We start from the raw sequence: 20380 nt of genomic DNA on the forward strand, positions 1-20380 counted from the left end.
ACCATGGGAACCCACCTCTTGCATCAGTGTGACCCAGATGTGAGACAGGGAGTTGAAGGAGATCGTTTTGGAACCTTAAGATTTGACTGCCCTGCTGGATTTTGGACTTGCAGTGGACCTGTAGCCCCTTTCTTTTGGCCAATTTCTCCCATTGGAATGGCAGTATTTACTCAATGCCTGTACCCCCACTGTATCTAGGAAGTAATTAACTTGCTTTTGATTTTACAGGCTTACAGGTGGAAGGGACTTGCCTTGTCTCAGATGAGATGTAGGACCGTGGACTTGGAGTTAATGCTGAAATGAGTTAAGACTTTGGTGGACTGTTGGGAAGGCATGATTGGTTTTGAAATGTGAGGACATGAGATCTGGGAGGGGCCAGAGGTGCAATAATATGGTTTGGCTGTGTCCCCACCAAAATCTCATCTTGAATTGTAACTCCCACAATTCCCAAGCATCATGGGAGGAACCTAGTGGGAGGTGATTGAATTATGGGGGCAAGTCTTTCCTGGGCTGTTCTCCTGATAGTAAATGAGTCTCACAAGATCTAATGTGTTTAAAAATTGGAGTTTTTCTGCACAAACTCTCTCTTTGCCTACTGCCATCTACATAAGATGCGATTTGCTCCTCCTTGCTTTCCGCCATGATTGTGAGGCTTCCCCAGCCATGTGGAACTGTAAGTCCAATTAAAGTTCTTTCTTTTGTAAATTGCCCAGTCTCTGGTATGTGTTAATCAGCAGTGTGAAAACGAATTAATACATGCCCTGACACCACAACAGACCCAGCTCAAACACTTGCTCCCACACATCCCGCCTCCATAACATTACATGGTGACCCTGCTGACTTTAAGGTGCTCCCCTGCAAGCTAAATCTAAGAGGGACTAAAATATGTTTAGCATAGTTTTAGCTTTCAGGATGTTGCTCTGCATTCTAAAGCTTTAGCCATTGTTAAATATTATGACAGGCATCCATTAACTATAATATTGTATTAACAAGAAGACTCCTTACTCTAATCATTCTAGAAAAATAAGAGTTTAATGAGCAAATCAATGATGAGTATTTTGTAGCAGCATGCTTCCTAAATTTCCCTTGGCTCTGTGCACATCTCTCTAGCTCTCCCATCCCCACCACAGTCTAAAATACTGGACCACCTATTCCCCAAACATTATGAGAGTCTCCTCCTAACTGCTCTGCCTACAGACACTACTGGGCAACTCTAACCCATTCACTACATTATGTCCAGCTTTATCTTTACAAAGTGCACATCGAATCATGTCACCCCACATGTCACTCCACCTTTCAAAGACTTCCTATTATGTTTGTAAAGATTGAAATACAGAGCCTCCTGGTCTAGTCCTTGCCTCTCTGTTGTGCCTCTCTGCTTTGTCACTATCCTGCCCTTTTGGTGTTCTCAGGATGTATGAATTTCCTTTTAATACCTTGAATATACATTGAATATACATTGTCATCACCAACTACAGCAAATTTTTTGCACATGAAATGCCCAGTATCTCAAATATTCTTCTTCCTACTCTTACTCTCATCTTTCACCTAGTTAATTCCTATCGATCCTCCTGATTGCAGCTTAGATATCATGTTTTTTTGTAAAATGTTCTCAATGTCACATGGTAATTTTTATAGAGCAATATATTTAATTAACCTGTCTCCCATACTAGAATATAAATTCCATGAGGTAGAGGGACCACATCATGATTTTTGCTGGAACGACAAATATCAAAAAGAGAAAAAATTAGATAAAATGTAGTTTGCCTCCTTACTGAGTTCATTTTGCATTCACTGAATCATTTCTTTAAGCTGTCTGAATTCTACAAGCTTCTTTTAACAAAGTATATACTTCTAACAACAAAGGCTCTCTTGGAAGGTTCTGAAAATGACTCAACAATAAAAACCATTAAGTACATTTCCATAGTATCCTAAGAAGTTTTGGCACAAGCCTGGGTAGCAAGCAATTGTTGGTAGACTCATGTGCTCTGCATCATTGCCTTTTAATTTAAATTTTCTTTCTGGGAGGTGTTTTAATATAATTAAATGTGTTGAAATCTGTTCTGAATTTATATGGTTTAAAATTAGTCTTAAAAGTCAATGATTTATGAAGAACACTGAGTTGATGATGGTTTACAACATTTTTCCCTCCTGACAGGGGACCCATGCTGGGAAAAATAAAACATCCCAATTCTCATTAATGGAAACAGAGCTGAACAGACAACTATAGCTGTTGAAGGTTACTGAAACTGCCAGGAAATTCTAAAAGCAAAACCAAGGTTGGGCTGGCAGATCAATGTGCCTTTTATGTACAATCCTGAAATATAAAACCATGGAATTTCTAATGTTAATGGATATTTTTGTCAATATTTATTTAGGCACTTTTATGTTGTATATTATAGAAGAGAGTAAACAGAGGAATACTTACTTTTTAGAGCTAGATCCCAATAAAGATGTATTTATATGCTACATACTCATTTTCCAATTTTTGGAGTTGCACTTGAGGCTTATTATTCTATTGACTAAAGATAGCGAGTCTGCATATTTCCTTTGCTATAAGACAATGAACCTGAATAAAATTTGCTGAACTAGTTAATACATATTTATGCCAGAGGCATCTCAGATTGGATTAGGCCATCCTCAAAGTCTCTTTCACCATCTAGCAATCCATTAATTCACCAGTCATTAAGCACCTACCATGTAACAATTATTTTTTGCACTTCACAGGAGAGTGGAAGAGTATGGGAGATACGCAGTAACCAACTCTCCCCTGCAGGTAAGTACAGACTTTCTTAAAACACATCTGCAGGGAGTACCCACCTTGGCACCTCATTTGGTGAGTAATACAAATCTGCTTTCCACCCCAGCTCAGATATATTCAGCAATTTCTTCCCCAGACATCTACAACTGCAAGACCAATAGCTTCAGTCAAGCCATTTGCACTGCTCTACTCAGAAACATTCCAAGCATTCTAATTTCTTTTGGAGTGTTGGCCTCATAGTGCTTCTGCACATTAAGGCATTTCATCAACAGTACAGGGTATATTCACAAAATCTTAAAGAATGCCATTTAATGATCTAAAAAGACAATTTATATTCACTTAAGCTTAAAAGTTAAATTTATTATAGAGTACACTATGGTATGTATTATGGAATAAGACGTATGACTGCAAGCTCTTTGAAGGAAGCCCAGTATTTTTATGCAAAGCAGATCATTGACAAATGTTTGTTGAATTGTTGAACTAACTGTGAAAAGTTCAACATATATCATAAAAAGATAAAAGTTTCTAAACTACAGTATTGGTATTTATTCTGAAATCAAAGGAACCAAAAATCAAGGTGAACTGCTACTGTTCTTACATAGACTCTAAAATTTCTTCTGGCCATCAACGGTAAATCTACAGGGGACAAGGATCTATAAAGAGTACCAACATTCAGCAAAACTGTGAAGAAGGTAACTTGTCTGTGCATCCCTTTAAACTCCCTGTTCAGTTCTCAGCTAGATACTTCCCTTGCTCCATATTCATTCATGAAATAATATGCATTTATGGAGTACCTACTGTCTGCCAGGTACAGTGTTCTAGGTGCTTGGGATATATCACTGATAAAAAGGCAGAACTAACATTCTACCTCATTTATCTATTCAAGACCCTTTTAACAAGTGACCACACTGCACCTGGAACTATATTCAGCACTTGAAATAGTGACACAGAAACTTAACATGGCATCTGCCCAAAAGTGAAGCTGCTTGCTAATATGACAAAATTAGAAAGCAGAGACTATTCATGTATAATTTATCTTACCTTGTAATGAATTGAAGATGGAGAAGAGGTACATGAAGGGGATATTTAAGGGGCCCCAGGCAAAGAATGCAAAACCCCACGTCATGCCCAACAGAAAGGTCAAGCTAACCACACTGCGCAGGTTCCTTAACACTTCTTCTCTCAGGGTCCGGTTGCTTCTCTTGCCATTCCTCCCACAGATCTGCACCATTACCACAATGAACATGGCAATGTTCAGAAAAAACATGACTCCAAAATATCCAGCACAGGTCACATAAAATATGACTGGATCCTGAATCCAACAGCTTAGAAAGAAAAAATGAGAAAGTAAAAAGATGTATTACCATGTCCTGTTTACCTAAGACTTTTCTCAGCTTAGTTTGGGCTACTGCAGATTTTCCTCTCAAATGCCTTTAGAAAGTCACTTTACTTCCTTGGACCTCAGTTTCTTATTCAATCTCTTCATAGGTCTTTTGTTCATTTGTTTTTGGATGGCCATTGTCTTACTATCTAGGTAAGCCAGTATTACAAAGAAGACAAGGTGGCTTCCTGAATTCTGAATTGATATGAAAACACCTTGGTTGACTTGCTCCAAGCCATGTCTAACCTCCTTTTCTCTTGGGTGCCTGTACACTAAGAATGGGAAATTTAAAAACTCATTTTTGGTCTCCTTTGTATTTAAGGAGTGGCTGTATGACATCGTTTTATAAAGTGATATGGAAGTAGAAGTCTGCCAAAGGATTTTTGGGAGAGCTATTACTGGTAGACTCAACTGGCAAGGCCCTTATTCCTTCTTCCTGCTTCAAACGTGCAAGTGAGCTATGGAGCTGCAGCCAGCATCTTCTGTCCAATGACAGAGTGGTCAAGCCACCTGCAGAGTTGTTGGCCCTGACATTTTTAGCCACAAAATCAATACCAGTGATTGCCACCACCGTGTTTCTTGTCATGTGCAGAGTAAACTACTCACTTAAGTCACAACTAGTTGTGAGTTTGTTACTGTGGTAAAATAATTACTATTAATATCATTGCTGTAGGTGAGGCAAGACCTTATTATAATTGAGATTAATATACAGATGCTTGTCATGCACAATTACATAGCTTACAATGATTACAAAACATCCCAGTGATATGGAGAAGAAGATACTTGATACTTAGAATATATAGACTGGATAGTAGATGAAAGAAATTTTAAAACTGTACTATATGCAAAGTTGTCAAATAATACAATTTGCAGATGTCCTAGTGCCTAATCAAGTCTATGGAAATTCTTAAGACACTTCGAAAATTGGATAAATGATTTAAAGCAATTATATTCATCTTGAAATTCTAGTAATTCATCTTGAAGTTCTAGCACAAATGGTTATTATTCTGGGCCATGTCTTCCACGTTGGAACATAATCTCCACAAAGGCAAAAGCTGTCCTGCACATCTTTGAATTCTAGAAACTAACATGATTCTTGCATACAGTAAATTATCAACAAATGAAATTTCCTAATGGTATAGCAGTTTACTAAATGGTACTTTAAAGTTCTGAATGAGTTGATGAACATACTTCTAAATTCTCTTATTTAGAAATTATTTATTGATTTCTACTTTTAATGTATGTTGTTATAAATGTCCCTGAAACAATACAGATTGTCCCTAGAGCTAACGTTTCTTTTACACATAGAAGTTCTTCTAAAATTCTGGAATTCCTGACCTAACCCCATTATTTTTCCCTAGTTCTTGTGGGGTCTTTCGAGTGCCACTTTACAAATATATGAGAAGGGAAGACTGTGGAGGAATGGGACAGAGATTGGATAAGTGATGTAAGTGGGTTTGTTTGTTTTTAAGATGGAATCTCACTCTGTCACCCAGGCTGGAGTGCATGGCATGATCTCAGTTCACTGCAACTTTTGCCTCCCAGATTCAAATGATTCTCCTGCTTTAGCCTCCCGAGTAGTAGCTGGGATTACAGGTGTGTAACACCATGCCCAGTTAATTTTTGTATTTTTAGTAAAGATGGGATTTTGCCATGTTGGCCAGGCTGGTCTCGAACTTCTGACCTCATGTGATCCACCCAGGTTGGCCTCCTAAAGTGCTGGGATTATAGGGGTGAGCCACTGCGCCCAGCTGTTGTAAATGTTATCCATCCATGAAATGTGCACAGATACGTGGCACTGTGGGTCTCATTTCAGAAATAGGCTCTTTATTCATTCGGTAATTTTTTCAATCAACATATATTTGAGTACCCATGGTGGATTAATAAAATATGAGAGCAGTAACTGCCCAAACTGAACAATACAAAAATCATAATCTCAATGATCTCAAAATTCTTTAACAACTTGCTGATCTCTCCATTCTCTAAATTTCTACATAACATTCCCATTGGCATTGCATCATTCACTCTCTGTCTGATACTACTATTTAACTCTCTTGAAGATGTGGGTGGGTTTGAGGAGGTGAGAATGTTATGAAATCTTCTGAAATAGAATGGGTCTTCCGAGGCTAAAAAAACAGTGTCTTAGGTATTTTCTCAATTCTTCCATATGACAGAGTACAATGTTAATACGAAAAAGTGTCTCAAACATTTCAGGGCATTCAACTGAATTAATCTGTGGTGTAGCAGAGACTTCGGCAGTCATGCGAATAAACATTAACCTTTTAAAATGAAAGCCCTGTTATTGCCATGGAAATTAACTAATGCTAAATTTCAGGAAACAAAGGATATCTACTCATCACAAAAAGTTGTTTTTTTTTTTTTAGTTATTTATTTTATTTTATTTTTAATTTTTGATTGTTTCTATGTATGTATATATGTATGTATGTATGTATACATGTATGCATGCCTGTATCTCTCCCTTTTTTTTTTGAGACAGACAGAGAGAGACAGTGAGATACAGAGAGAGAGAGAGAGAGAGAGAGACACAGACGGGGGAGAGAGAGAGAGAGAGAGAGACAGACAGGGGGAGAGAGAGAGAGAGAGAGAGAGAGAGAGAGAGAGAGAGACAGACCAACAGACAGAAGGACAGGCAGAGAAAGAGAGTAAGACAGAAGACAGACACAGTGAGACAGACAGGCAGAGAGAGAGAGAGAGAGAAAAGTTTTTATTACTTACAATTCATCACCTTTTTCTTTCCCGTAACTTTCTTTTCCATAGACTTCATTTTTGTTTCTGCTTGCTAGAACAATTGACACCACTAAGGCAGGCAAACCTGTTAGAAAAACACCATGACACAAACTCTTTTGAAGCATCTGAAACTGCTTCATAAGACTGCTAATGAAATGTAAAGAAGAGAGGTGAAAAGAAGAGAAATGCAAGCAAGTCAACATTCCATATCCCAGATTCAAACTTCTTAGAAATGGCAACTTGGTTAACAACATAATCCCCTCCTTGGGGTTCAATGTCCAACTCTAACTGGCAACAATCCAAACCTACTCTTAAATGACAGATATTTAAATAAAATTCTGTTTGCTTAGTGGGACTCACTAGAAAACCAGAACCTGATTTGTATCAAATCTAGCACTAGTGAAAGTGGTTTCATTAATTAAGCCTTGTTAGACTGGCAGAGTTTAGGCAGACAAGGTCATGACAGCCTATTCTGCCTCCTTCTATGTAAAGAAAACTCTTTAGGAAAAGTGGAGGAAAAGCAAGGGGTTATAAAGTCTTTGTAGCCTTCTCTCTCCAGAGATTAAGTATTTCCATGTATATTTCAGTGGGGAAAGTCTATGGCAGGCATCCCAGGTCTCCCAAGAGTGCGCTTATTGCCTCCTGAGGTGGTTTTGAAGGTCTTCAAAATAGGTCTTCAAAATATCTCTCACTTTTATATTTCCATCTGAAACAGACCTGTGAGAAAGCTCTAAAATGCCTGACTCAATATGAAACCTGCAAAAACAAAGGAGCACAACAGAAGATCTCAGACAGGTTAATTCAACCACCTATGTCTGACTGAGGACTCATGTTATTACAAAAAGTTCAAGGCAATAATCCTGTAAGTATTCTGGCTGCACATGCAAGAATAACATTCTTTCTCTGGTTTCCAAGACATAGGCATGTGTCTGGGGATGAGTGTAACTAGCCGTCTGAGCTGGCCTTTGTATTTTAAAGTATCATGGGAAAGACACCACTGTCTGCCAGCTGCTTCTTCAGACTTGGGTGGGCTGGCTCTGGGCTCAGGAAATAAGTTTGTGGTGACTCAGGAGTGAGGGCTTTTCCTTTACTCGTGTATATAGTGAGTGCTGTTGATGAGTTTTAAAAAATAAAGTTGTGAAGATGTCCCTTCCTTAGGCTATGTATAGCTAATCCATGGCATTCACAATTTTGAGGTTCCTCTTAATGGTGCTATTTTTTTTAAATAAGAATTTTTCCTATGAGAATCTGGCAATTTTCATGAGGGAAAAACAAAGCCAAAAAAAATTGAAGAGGCTTACCCCAGCCAATGATGCAGAATTTTAGAATGTATCGGTGAATGTAAGTGTTAAATACTTTAACTAGAGCAATGTACATGTGAATTGCTTCTAGCCCCATCCAGGTAAAGGTTGCCAGAAGGAAGAAATGCAACAGAGCTGCAACAGCAATGCAAAGTCCATCCACATTGAAGGAGGTGATCCAGCCATCTAGGAGGAAGAGGAGATTCAGGAACAGCAGGGCTGCACTCAGGTTCATCAAGATTTTGGAGGGATAATCCCTTCGCAATTTCCTAAAAAATGAAAAAAGGAATCTATGACAGAACTAATACTGTATATCAATCTTTTAAGCACAGACCTGTATAAATTCATATCTTACACAACCCTGCAATAAGATAGGTAGCACCACCTTTCTGATGTGGTTCTGCTAAAAGGAGGGGCTAAGGATATTTATGAGTATTTGGCAAGTTATAAAGACTTTAAAAATATTAATTTACTTCAAAATTATTTCCAATTGTTTATACAATTCCCAGTTGGGTTTCAACAGAATTTTTTTTTAATCCAGGAAAAATTCTACAGTTATAAGAATGACATTTTTATTAAAAAATAATTTCCCTAAATTATTTGAACCTTCTTGATTTCTAATGAGTTAAGGATCTGAAAAAAATTGTTTCAGGACTAATTTTATAAGATTATAAAACAAATGTTTTCATGTTTTACAATACAGAAAGCACCTTATATAATTTTTACTTACTTAAATGTTAATAATTTCTAACAGATTCGAATGCATTTTTTAAACAGAAATACAGTAATTATAAATTAAAATTCTATAGCTGGAAAATTCATGTTGCATAATATATTTTATGAGAAACATGAACATTAGCATTGAACCACCCTACAGTGTATAAATGTTTTTCAAAGCCGAGGCAATTTTCTTATTCACATTTGGAACAGTTAGCAAAGGGTTTGGCAGATTAAAAAAATACTTACTCAAAAGCAACATATGTCAGGAGAGTTGCTGCTGAAAAAATAGCAGATATTCCACACCCAATATAGCTGATGAAAGTGAGGATTTTAGTGTTTCTTGCATCTAACTGTGAGGCACTTCTTGGAAGGTCCTACATAAAACATGGGAAGCAGCTGTAAGAATCTCTCTTCTCATGAGAATGGTTCTGTTTCACCAGAAAGTTCACTGTTAACATTAGAGCAGCTTACTTTCAGTGACTAAAACCAACAGTGTAAATCAATCTTAAAATTTCCATTTATTATATTATTTTCAATCAATAAACAAAAGAAAAAAAAGAAGCATTACTTCTGTAAGCGGTTACACATTGTTTTTCATCATTACCTTCTTTCCCAAGCTTTTTGCATACCGGTATAACCTGAAGATCAAAACCACCAGCACTGTCAACAGAAACTGGAGAGGAGACGGTTGCCTTGCATAATAAACCATCAGGCCTATTCCTAACAATTGCAGGGCTTGGGGCACCAGTTCAAATGGAGACCCTGGTAGTCTATACGGCCAAACCCTCAAGCCTTTAGGTTCCTTGCCAGGTAGCAAGTAGCTCAGCCAGAGGCTTTGCTAGTGCTATGACTGCCATGCTCTATGGGTAGTGCAGAGGCTCCTAATCCTGGTCATTTCAATGCTTGGTATGTATGAGGTGGGACAGTCTTTATTTTCATAAATGAGATGCCACTAAGAGTTTTGAGGGCCACAGATTTTTTTATTCCTATAGTACTGAAAGGATATAATTTAAATTGTTCAGAGCTGTTGTGGAGTGGAAAGAAGTAAATACTTTCCAGTGTATTCATATAAAGTATTAATTTCAATGCGCTAAGGGAGACTTACAAAGTCTGGACTTGGTAGGAAAATCTTTCTTTTCCTCCTTAAATGGGGGATTGGGATAGGAATAAATCTTGAGGTAAGACCAATCACTCAATTCTGGTTGGAGGAGAAAGGTACCTCCATTATATAGATGTTCAAAAATGGAGTGTTCTTAGAGAAGGGATGTATTGAATATCTAGTGTAAACTTTTACGTTTTAAATTATGGAGAAAATGTTTATGATTTTTCCTTCTATATGTGAATTGTCTTTAATTTTCATCGAAATGCCAATAAAATCTGCTACTCACACACAGGCCTTAAGTTATGTGTGTGTGTGTGTGAGAGAGAGAGAGAGAGAGAGAGACAGAAATGTGGGTTAGTCTCAGGTTTCACTGATGCAGTAAAGAACAGGTACAGTATCTCTGCGACATCAAGCAATGCACAAAGTGATGGAATTCAGCAGAAGCAAAGGCTCAGAGTCTGAGGGGGCTTCCCCTATCTTCTTATCCCAGGAATCCCTTAAAATACTGGGAGAACACGGGACATCCAAGGTACATGGGATGGGGTTTGAGTCAGTGCCACTTGACTCACAGATAGGCTACCTCAACCAATGATTCATTAGCCCAGAGAGATGAATCATGGTTTTGAGAGATTGCCAAGTGATGTGTCACAAATCCTTGAAAAACCTATGACTTGCAAATCACAGTTAAATCCAGAATTTCAAATAGAAACTAAATAAGGCTGTTTATTGATACAGATTTATACACAATTTCATGTTGTTTTGTTCTTTTAGAGAATGAAAATATGAAAACTTTTATGATATAGCCAATATGAAAATGTACTAATCTTCATGAAAGCCAGTTTTAGTACAAAGAACTGTAGCAGAAGACATTAAATTCTGAAAATATTTGTAGATCAGAAGATATAATTATAGGTATGAGGTGCACTGTTTTAGCATCTCATATGGTGAATTGGTGAATGTGTCATGGGACAATGCAGACTCTGGGAGTATCTTATACAAGTGAATAAAGAGTTTTTAAGTCAGGAAAAACTCTTAACAAAATCTTGCTGGTCTGGAAAAACTGAAAAGATAAGAGAACAATACTAAAAAGGTTACATTGTGAAAAGATTCTCTACCAGCAATTTTTAATATTACAAAAACAGACAAGGTGGAAAATGGAAAGATAGCATGAACAATGCTTATCTTCATATATACATATACATAAAATTAACCATTCAATCAAATGGCAGCAGAAAAAAAATACGTAATTACAAACTCATAATACAATTTAGAAGCAATTTAGAAGCATAATACAATTTAGCTCCTTATGAAGGAGCTGGCCATGTGAAGTCATGGGCAGGCAAACTCTGGCTGCATAAAAATCATCTCTGAAGACTAAATTTTGTTACGGTTATCTATTTAATATTAGACTTACAACATGCACACAGTTGAAATATTTAAATGAATTAAGCTAAAGCTTACATAGCTGAATGAGTGATCATGAAAAATAAGTGGTCTTTGAAAGAATGTCTGCTATCACTTTTGCAGAAAAGAGAACATGGAAGGAAATGGAACTTTCTTTTATAATTACTTAAGGAAAACATGCAACAGTTAATTGTTCATTTTCATGCTTTGGCAGCAAAAGCAAAATATTTGTATTTAGATAGTTAAAAAGGTATCTTTTATGATTCATCACTTTTTTTTAAATGACTTGTTCTTATTCTACAGAGCATTTATGTACTTGATTGTCAGGAAAATTACAACTAGAAAGGTTGCCATGACAGTGGCCATTTACATAGGCTGAGTAGATTCATGAGCCAAATACTACATCCCACAGATCCTCACAGCTTCCTCCCAGTCCCCACAGGAAGAAGGGTGCAAGATTTAAAGGCGGGAATAAACAAAACCTGACGTCTGTGATTCTAATTTGAAAAGCTTTGTTGCCTCAGCTCACATTACTCCTATCTCCTATTAAAAAAACAAATGTGGTTTGGTCCCTTTATGAAAACCATACAGAAATAAAGGCTATGCTACAACCCAGAGTGTACCTTAGAGACCAGAAAAGTGTCCGCAAAATCACAAGTATACCGGATAAAAGGTAAAGGAATAAATCTATGGATGAGTTCAAACAAGTCACTGGATGTATGGTGCATCTTAAAATTTGGTGAGATAAGAAAAATACAATGATGCAATCTAATTTTTGTTTAAAACTGTATGGCAAGCTAGCTAATAAGATAAAACAGGAGAATGGAAGAAGGAAGGAAAGAATGATATAGAGGCCTAAGAGTGACAGAAACATCATAACCATCATCTCTCTTGCAGCTCTGAAGTCTCCATTCTAACCCTAGTCACTAGTCTGCCCTAACAAACTGCAGTCTCTATGAGGGAGATCACGTGGTGCAGTACCAGGTACAAAGTAACGTTCAAATACATTGAGTGAGTGATAACATACGAAAATTTTTTTTTGATCACACTATTCACAATTCCCTTCCATGTTAGTAATACCCAGTATTTTCTTCTTTAACCTTCTCTCCCTCCCCAACTTGTCTCCCTGTCCATCTCCTTGATACTGTTTCTCTCTTAATTAAAAAGTTTCATGGGGATTTTCATGTTTCTGAGATTATTTATCATCACTGTTAATGCTACAGGATAAAAAAAGGGAGAAAGTTCTTTTCTCTAATTACTTTCACGTATTTTAAATATGTGATCTTTGCTAATTAGATTCTTTATTAAGAATTAAGATTCATGGTACAGATGAAAACTAATCAGGAAATAATTCCCAAAATACATAATCTAAAAATACATACAAAAAGGAGTATGCCATCCATAGTTATAGCATGTCAAAATGAGCTTAGAAATCCCCCCCTTACCATCAGAACTCCAAAATGTGTGAAGTGGTTACACAGACAGACCGTCTCACTTGCATCTGAATCTCTGTGTGCAACACATCCTGACGTGTTCCATCCTCCAAAACTTTCTGTTGAAGGAATCAACAAACAGTGTGAAAACAACAGGTCAGTGTCTTCTCTATAATGGATGAGACCTTCTATAGAGAAATTTGCCTCAGTCTCTTCTGCCATATAAAGTTTATCTGTAAAATGGATACCATTATGAAAGCTTTCAATGCTTAGAATAATTTGGATTCCTAGAATCATCAAATGTTAGTTCTGGGTTGGCAGTTACAGGTGATCTAATCAGTGGGTTCAAACTCGAGGGTTCCACAAATGTTTGATTCAAGTTTAATTTTTAACATATTTTAAAACAAACTTCCATAAAAAGAATACTCCTCTTCGAATACATTACACACTATGAACCAACGATTTTTTCCTGAGGGGTAATCTACATTTTCGTGAAGACATAATAACAAAGAAGGTTTGCTTTCTTAGAATGTGCTATTTATGTACACAGCAATCATTACTGGTGGTAACTGATAGTAAATGGCTTGAACCCACCTTATCTTACTTTTATGGTATAAAACGGAATATGAGCAACACATATTGTCAATGTACTGAATCCTTTTATTTAAAAAAGATTTTAAGATATAAAGTGATACTTTTAACTATGCAAATGAGTAAAGATCTTCTCAAAATTATGCAACTAAACCCCTCCACCAAAAAACACCTGTAGGACTATCAAAAAAAGTTTTCACCCTTTTCAGGCTGTTTGCATCAGCAAAGCAGCCTGCATTGATATCAGAATGAATCTGGCCACAATAATCCTCACAAGGGGACAAACAGAAGAGCCTTCTTTATTTGTACTTCCTTTCAAAGAGATTTCAACACCTTATGCCTACTGATTGATTCATCCCTTAATTTTGTCTTCCTTTCTTGACTGTCAAATCTAATGCTGCAGGCTGTTCATCTCTTTCAAGTAATACATATCCATTATAACCATTTCTATATTTACATTCCTTTAGTCAGCTTCTCACCTCCCTCATAACTGAAGTTCTGGAAGCTGGATTTTAAATTGTCTGCCTTACACATATCAAATAATCTCCTCAAATGTGTCTTAGAAGAATGAGATTAAGTGCACGTACACTTTTGTCAAAAGTAGCAATAAAATTGTATGCTGTATTTTACAAATAACTGATGTTAAAGAGGCTGTTCAACTGAAAAAATGAAAGAAAACACAGTGAAGTCTGCTTATTTCTTCTTGCAATGACTAAAAAGTTACGGAAATTAGAACTGACTTTCCAAGCTACCTAAACTAACTTTGCAACTAATTTGCCATTTACACTTACATTGTGACTCACTCTGGTTTGGGGTGGAATTAAAGGAAATGGGGGTGTCTAACAATGTTTAAAATTCAGTTGTTATCTATATTAAGACAACTAGTATTTTAAAACTTACTGTTTTTGTTCAGATCCCAGAAGGCACAGATGGGATGATGCACTTCCTATATTAACATAAGAATAAATACGTGAAATTGTGTTTAAAATGCCATGATTTAAATATGGCAAAAAAATAAAAACACAAAGGGTTTCACAAAGAAATAGATTAGTATTAACATGCCAATTCAACCTAAAAACATCAGGCAATTTAGGAGGATCTTCTTCTCTCCCATAGAGAATTCAAGCAAAAATCAACTTTAACCTCATAAGGAATCACACTAACTACTCATTTATCTGTAGGTTACTACAAATGTCCCATTCATTAAATATATTGATTCTACTCTCATTCTCAGCATTTGGAAAAGCTCTTGACACTACAATTTCACATCATCTTCAAAATTCTCCTTTATGTCTGGGTATTTACATAAACAAATTGAAAACAAGGACTCGATGAGATACCCGTAGACTCATGCTCACAGTAGCATTATTCACAAGAGCCAAAAAGTAGAAGCAACCCAAGCGTCTATCGATGGAGAAATAGATAAACAAACTCTGGTATATACATACAATGAAATACTCTTCAGCCTTAAAAAGGAAGTCAATTCTGACAGATGCTACAACATGGATAAACCTTGAAGACACTATGCCATGAAATAAGCTAGTCACAAAGGACAAACACTATATGTTTCCACTTATATGAGGTATTTAGAGTAGTGAAATTAAGAGACAGAAAGTAGGATGGTGATTGCCACGTGCTATTGAAAGGAGAGAAGAGGGAATGGGTATTTAATGGGAGAAGAGTTTCAGCTGGGGAGATGGATAGTGGTCACGGTTGCATAACAATGTGAACACAATGCTATCGAACTGTACACTTAAAAATGATTAAGATGATACATTTTATATTATGTATGTTGCACAATTTTTAAAAATCTTCCTTCATGAATGAAGGGGCTGAAACAAAGGAGGCCAAAGTGTTGAACACAGAAGTCTAAGACGGTTCGTGACATAGGAGGCTAGATCTTAGGTGATTTGGCTTTCAATCCTCAGCACACTCATTTCCGGCCTGCCTTCCTGCCTATCTAATACATGGCAGAATCATGATGAGGGCCCTTTAGAAAAGTGAGAAAAACCTGTTCTTGGGCCATCTGGGACAATACAGAACTTCCATCTAATTTTATGAAACAAACAGATGACAAGGGTAATGAAGCAACAAGAAAAGCAACATTTGCAAAGACTAAACAACTGCCAATCTCTCAAAACATAAGTCCATCCTCCCCTGTTTCTTTCATACACAGAAATACAAAGAAACAACCAATACCTCTATTGGCAGAATTGTGCAACTACATTTGCATCTAATTTATTTGAAGCAATATATGTTGTATCTTAAAAAAAGAAGCTCTTCTCTTCACTTCCCTTCTCTTTCTGATTATTGAGTCCTAGATAAAACTAACTTCTCCAGCTGCTTCAATTTACTGTGACTTTAAAGCACTACCTGACCAGCTGTTCTCTCTTTATGGAAAACTGGGTCCTATTCCATAAAAAAGGGTCAGTTACTTTTTAACATGTAGAAAAAAAGGCCCCATTAGTATCTTAAATAGTCCACCTCTGTCCAAATCCTATTGGGAGCATTTTCTTACCTGAGTTCTTGTATGTTTGATTTTTATTTGAACAGGATCCTTCAGATTCTGGATAGTAATGTTTCCAATACTGCACGCCATCACATAACTCACTAAGGTTTTTCTTTGGGGTCCTACATCCTTTTAAAGAAAAAAAAAATCGCGTGTATCAGTCAGAAGTACACACTTTTATTTTAGTTTGGTGCTCCAAAATAAGCAAACTGTCAGCAAGTTTTACACTTAAGATCTTCAGTTCTAGAACATCCTGTTTATCACATCAAGTTGCTGGCTTTCCTGAAGGAGGTTTGCTACTTCCCTTATTATAATAAATACATTGAGGGAATGCTGGGAGCCAATATTGTAAGACTGAGTTCATGAAACTACATTCTTGATTGTGGTGACTGATGTCAGCCAGTTAACATCTGAAACAATGCAGACTCTTAAATAATATAAACTCATAAAACGCTGTGAAACAATTAGATCATTTCCCTACTCTAGAAAATAGATGCTGTTTTCTTTCAGAGAAGTATAAAGAAAATATGGTGTGAAAAATAAAAAGCAATACATCTTTCACATCCATGCCAACAGCTTGACATGTTTACTAACTTATATCTAAAAGTAATACTGGATTCAAGTCCCATCCAGGACATCTACCTTCTTCTCTCATTGTTTCCTTGCCAGCATCTGCGGGTTTCACTAAGGAATAAGGCTGTCAGGAAATCAAATCTGTCCCATAAAATGGTATGGACCAATAAGCATTCTATTCAGCAAGTTCATCTCTATTTTTTTCTTTCCCTTGTATTTCTTGTCAAATCTCCTGAATTTCTCTTTATATCACAGCTTACAAATCAGTTGTTTTGGAATAATCACAGGATAAATTCTAAATAAAATTCAGCATTCAGAATATAGCTTTTTACTAATTTTGTGTGGTGGTCACTATTAAACTCAGCTATTAAATAGTGATACTCAGCCTTTCAGTAAAACACAAAACAACACCATCGTACCTTGCCCTCTATGATAGGGGAGCACCACAGAACCTTTAAAGTTTTTTCATTCTCTAGTAAATTAACTTTAGAAACTGAACATACGCTTCCCTTTTTTTTTTTTTTTTTTGTTTTCTTAGAGACGGGTCTCACTATGTTGGCTTGATTGGTCTTGAACTCTTGGGCTCAAGCAATCCTCCCTCCTCAGCCTCCCAAAGCACTAGGATTACAGGCATGAGCCACTGCACCTGGCCAGATATGCTTCCTAATAACAACTTTGGTAGGGAAATATCAAAGGAGAAGGAAACAATGATGTGGAGATGACTCAAAACAATGACAGATCCTTGCAAATCTAAGAGTTGCAAATTTAAGAGTGCAGGGCTAAACCTCACCCCTGCACTGGACCCCCTTTCTGTACCATTCACACTTTGTGACACCTACTGCATTTTTATACTAGTTTTAAGGTAACATTGTCATACACTTTAAATTCCATAATTTTTAAAACTGCAGTTGTATATGTTTATAGCTATTAAATCCTTCAGGATAAATTACACGTTTTTATATAAAATATATAAATTGCATTCATGTAAGTCACAAAATTTGTATAGAGCTGGTTCCTAAAACATTTGTTGATAAAATTTTTAAATTTTGGAATTAATTACTGTCAAGGATTCCATGGTATTCTTTTCCTTGACTATATCTCTACTTGGCTGTTCCTCTACATATGATATATAAAGGCAGATCTATTACAAACAATTCTCTGGCCTTGAGACTTGCTATTTTCTTTTATATAAGTCACATTGTTCAATATGCAATGATATCTTGAATTTAATAGATATGTTTTATTTTTTAAAAAGGGTCCAGCAAAACTGCTCTTGATCAGGTTGTACTTGTAAAGGCAAACAGAGGTCACCAGTGTTTGCTGGCAGTGGGCCTTCTAGAATCTAGAAATGATGCCAATAAAAATGATAATATGTGCTTAGCACAATGCCATCCTACTCTGCGGATGTGTAAAGACCAAAGGTCACTTGAAATACTAATGGGAAAACTGATTAAAGCCAAGAATGCTGCTCATTATGTAAACAGTGCTTCCTGCTGAATTAAAGAAAAAAAAAAACCTTTCCTTTGGTGTGCAATTTCTTTAACTCTAAAGGCCTAAATGATTGGAAAGCATAAAATATTTAATGAAAGTAATAATTAACAGTCTTCACTAATTCAATTTCTAATTGTTTAATGCAAGCCTTAGCCTAATACTTGAATTATTTTAAAAATTGAAGTACATACAACTTGTTAATAAGCATATTATCTGAAATAAAATATTTCAACAATTACATTAAAATTTTCATTTTTGAAAATGCAGTAAATTTTTCTAAACCTTCTGATATATTTCAAAGGAATCTAAACTTTTGTTTTTCTCCTTTGAGCAAAGATACTTCATTTGCAATTGAAAAATAATAATTTAATGAATGTGCTTACCTGGAAAAGTCCAGTTTTGTTGAAGAAAGTAAACTGTGCTCTTCTGACTAATACAGAATCTTCTTGACTTAAATTCTCAAGTAAGTTTGGAGGCAAAATTACAGACGCCAGTGGATCCACTTGTCCACTCTCAAAATCCATCTGTCACACACACAGAGATATATTGGTCAAGTAATCATAATTAAATGGTAATAACTTTATTCCACATGCATAGTTAGGAGAGTGAACAATTGCAAGTTCAAATTAGCCAGTACCAGGACTTCCCTTTGTATCTACAGTAGTCACTGCAACTCCTGGATAAACCCCTACAGACAGAGCTGTAGATCTCATTTGGGTTTTACAAGTGTGTCAAAGGAGAAAATGCACTGATTTTAATTAAGACATAGGAAGAAATCTACAATCAGTCAACATTTTCAAGTATAAGAATTAGATTTACCAGCAGCAGATTTTGAGGTTTTCTCAAAACACGTAGTGAAAGATAATAACTATGGGAGGAAGGGGCGAGGGAGAGAGAGAAAGAGACTGAAGTTAACTTGTTTATTTCAGACTGCATTAAAATTTTATGAACACTCTCAGATAGCATTTTTCCTGAAACCATAGCACAAGGCCAAAGAAAGCTTTCTTGCAAATTGTCTTGGAATAAGACTGAAGTTGACTGAGTTTTACTCTTAAAATGTGAAAGAGAATTACCCAAAAGAGCCTGTAATCTAATGGAGAAAAAAGGTCTTGCCTGTATCCTGATTTCAGGCTTTTTATATTTTCAGTTTGTTCTATCTCCACAGTTAAAAGATAGATTGCGCTTCACATACTATACTCTCCCAGGTCAAGGACAATGCTTCATTAATTTTGTTTGCTCTGGTGGGCTAACAGTGTCTGGCATGTAGTAGGAACTTGAAAATTCTTTGCTTATGCATTGCTTGAACATGTTGAAAAGGTTCTCCATTAATCTAGCCCCAGCGTATGTGTCCAGCCGTACTGTCACCCTGCTATCTCAGACTTCTACATCACATGTTCTCAGAGTGTGATATTTAGACCAGCAATGTCTAAGGAACTTGTTAAAGTGCAAATTTGGTGGGCCTAACCAGAACCTACTAAATCAGAAACTCCTGGAGTAGGTCTCAGAAATCTGTTTTAACAAGTCCTCCAGTCCTCCAGAAGATTCTTTTTTTTTTTTTTTTTCTATTGAGACAGAGTCCTGCTCTGTCGCCCAGGCTGGCGGGAAGTGGCATGATCATACTCACTGCAACCTCCATCTCCCAGGTTCAAGTGATTCTCGTGCCTCAGTCTCCCAAATAGCTGGGACTACAGGCATGCACCACCATGCCTGGCTAACTTTTTTTTGGTATTTTTAGTAGAAACAGGGTTTATCATGTTGGCCAGGCTGGTCTCGAACCCCTGGCCTCAAGTGATCCACCCACCTAGGCCTCCCAAAGTGCTGGGATTATAGGCATAAGAGACCACACCCAGCATTCTCCAGAAGATTCTAATGTTCAGTTTCAGAACCACTGGCAAAGAGAATGTACCATGCTTCTTTTCACCTTGGGGCCCTTAAAGCTCTTTCCTCTAACTGAACTGATGCTCACCCCAGTATGGTGGCCCCTACTCATGCTTAGCTCCAGTAACCCCTCTTGTAGAAGGTAAACTGACCTCCCCTGTCACCCAGATTATGAAAGTATACTCACTCTGAGCTCCCACAATACCTTATGGCTACTGCTCTAGTTAAACTTAGCCAACATTCAGACCTGCTTGCCACTTCATGGACCAAGACCTCTTGGAAGCAGCAACTGCTAAGTGATCAGCAAGTTTTTATATGTCTAAGTAATTAATTAAAATGAAAGAAACCACTGGCTCATTACCTGGAAATATGATTCATTATTGCTTGGAAGACCAATGCTAAATTTGAAATTGCATTTGTCCCTGGTAACAGGGATGACACGCCAAGAGCCAAGTTCCGAGTTGTAATATTCACATGTGATGTGCTAT

General features: G+C 36.7%; 1 protein-coding gene across 2 annotated transcripts in view; it reads right to left on the reverse strand.

Annotated features, from left to right (window-relative positions):
• The window catches only part of ADGRG6 (adhesion G protein-coupled receptor G6), a 40048-nt gene extending 19755 nt beyond the window's left edge, over positions 1 to 20293 (reverse strand). Inside the window, exons 1-9 of one of the 2 annotated variants that reach the window (XM_030929561.1) lie at positions 20254 to 20293; positions 18398 to 18538; positions 15960 to 16079; positions 14342 to 14387; positions 12863 to 12969; positions 9158 to 9285; positions 8192 to 8460; positions 6879 to 6975; positions 3803 to 4086 (exon numbers count right to left, since the gene is read on the reverse strand). In XM_030929561.1, the coding sequence (XP_030785421.1) occupies positions 3803 to 4086; positions 6879 to 6975; positions 8192 to 8460; positions 9158 to 9285; positions 12863 to 12969; positions 14342 to 14387; positions 15960 to 16079; positions 18398 to 18538 (1192 nt within the window). In that variant the 5' untranslated portion in view covers positions 20254 to 20293. The remainder of the gene's footprint in view (positions 1 to 3802; positions 4087 to 6878; positions 6976 to 8191; positions 8461 to 9157; positions 9286 to 12862; positions 12970 to 14341; positions 14388 to 15959; positions 16080 to 18397; positions 18539 to 20253) is intronic. The other variant, XM_030929559.1, reaches the window with a different exon arrangement.
• Positions 20294 to 20380: the final 87 nt, after the last annotated feature.

The sequence above is a fragment of the Rhinopithecus roxellana genome, chromosome 4 (assembly GCF_007565055.1).
Source record: "Rhinopithecus roxellana isolate Shanxi Qingling chromosome 4, ASM756505v1, whole genome shotgun sequence".
In the NCBI taxonomy this organism is placed as follows: domain Eukaryota; kingdom Metazoa; phylum Chordata; class Mammalia; order Primates; family Cercopithecidae; genus Rhinopithecus; species Rhinopithecus roxellana.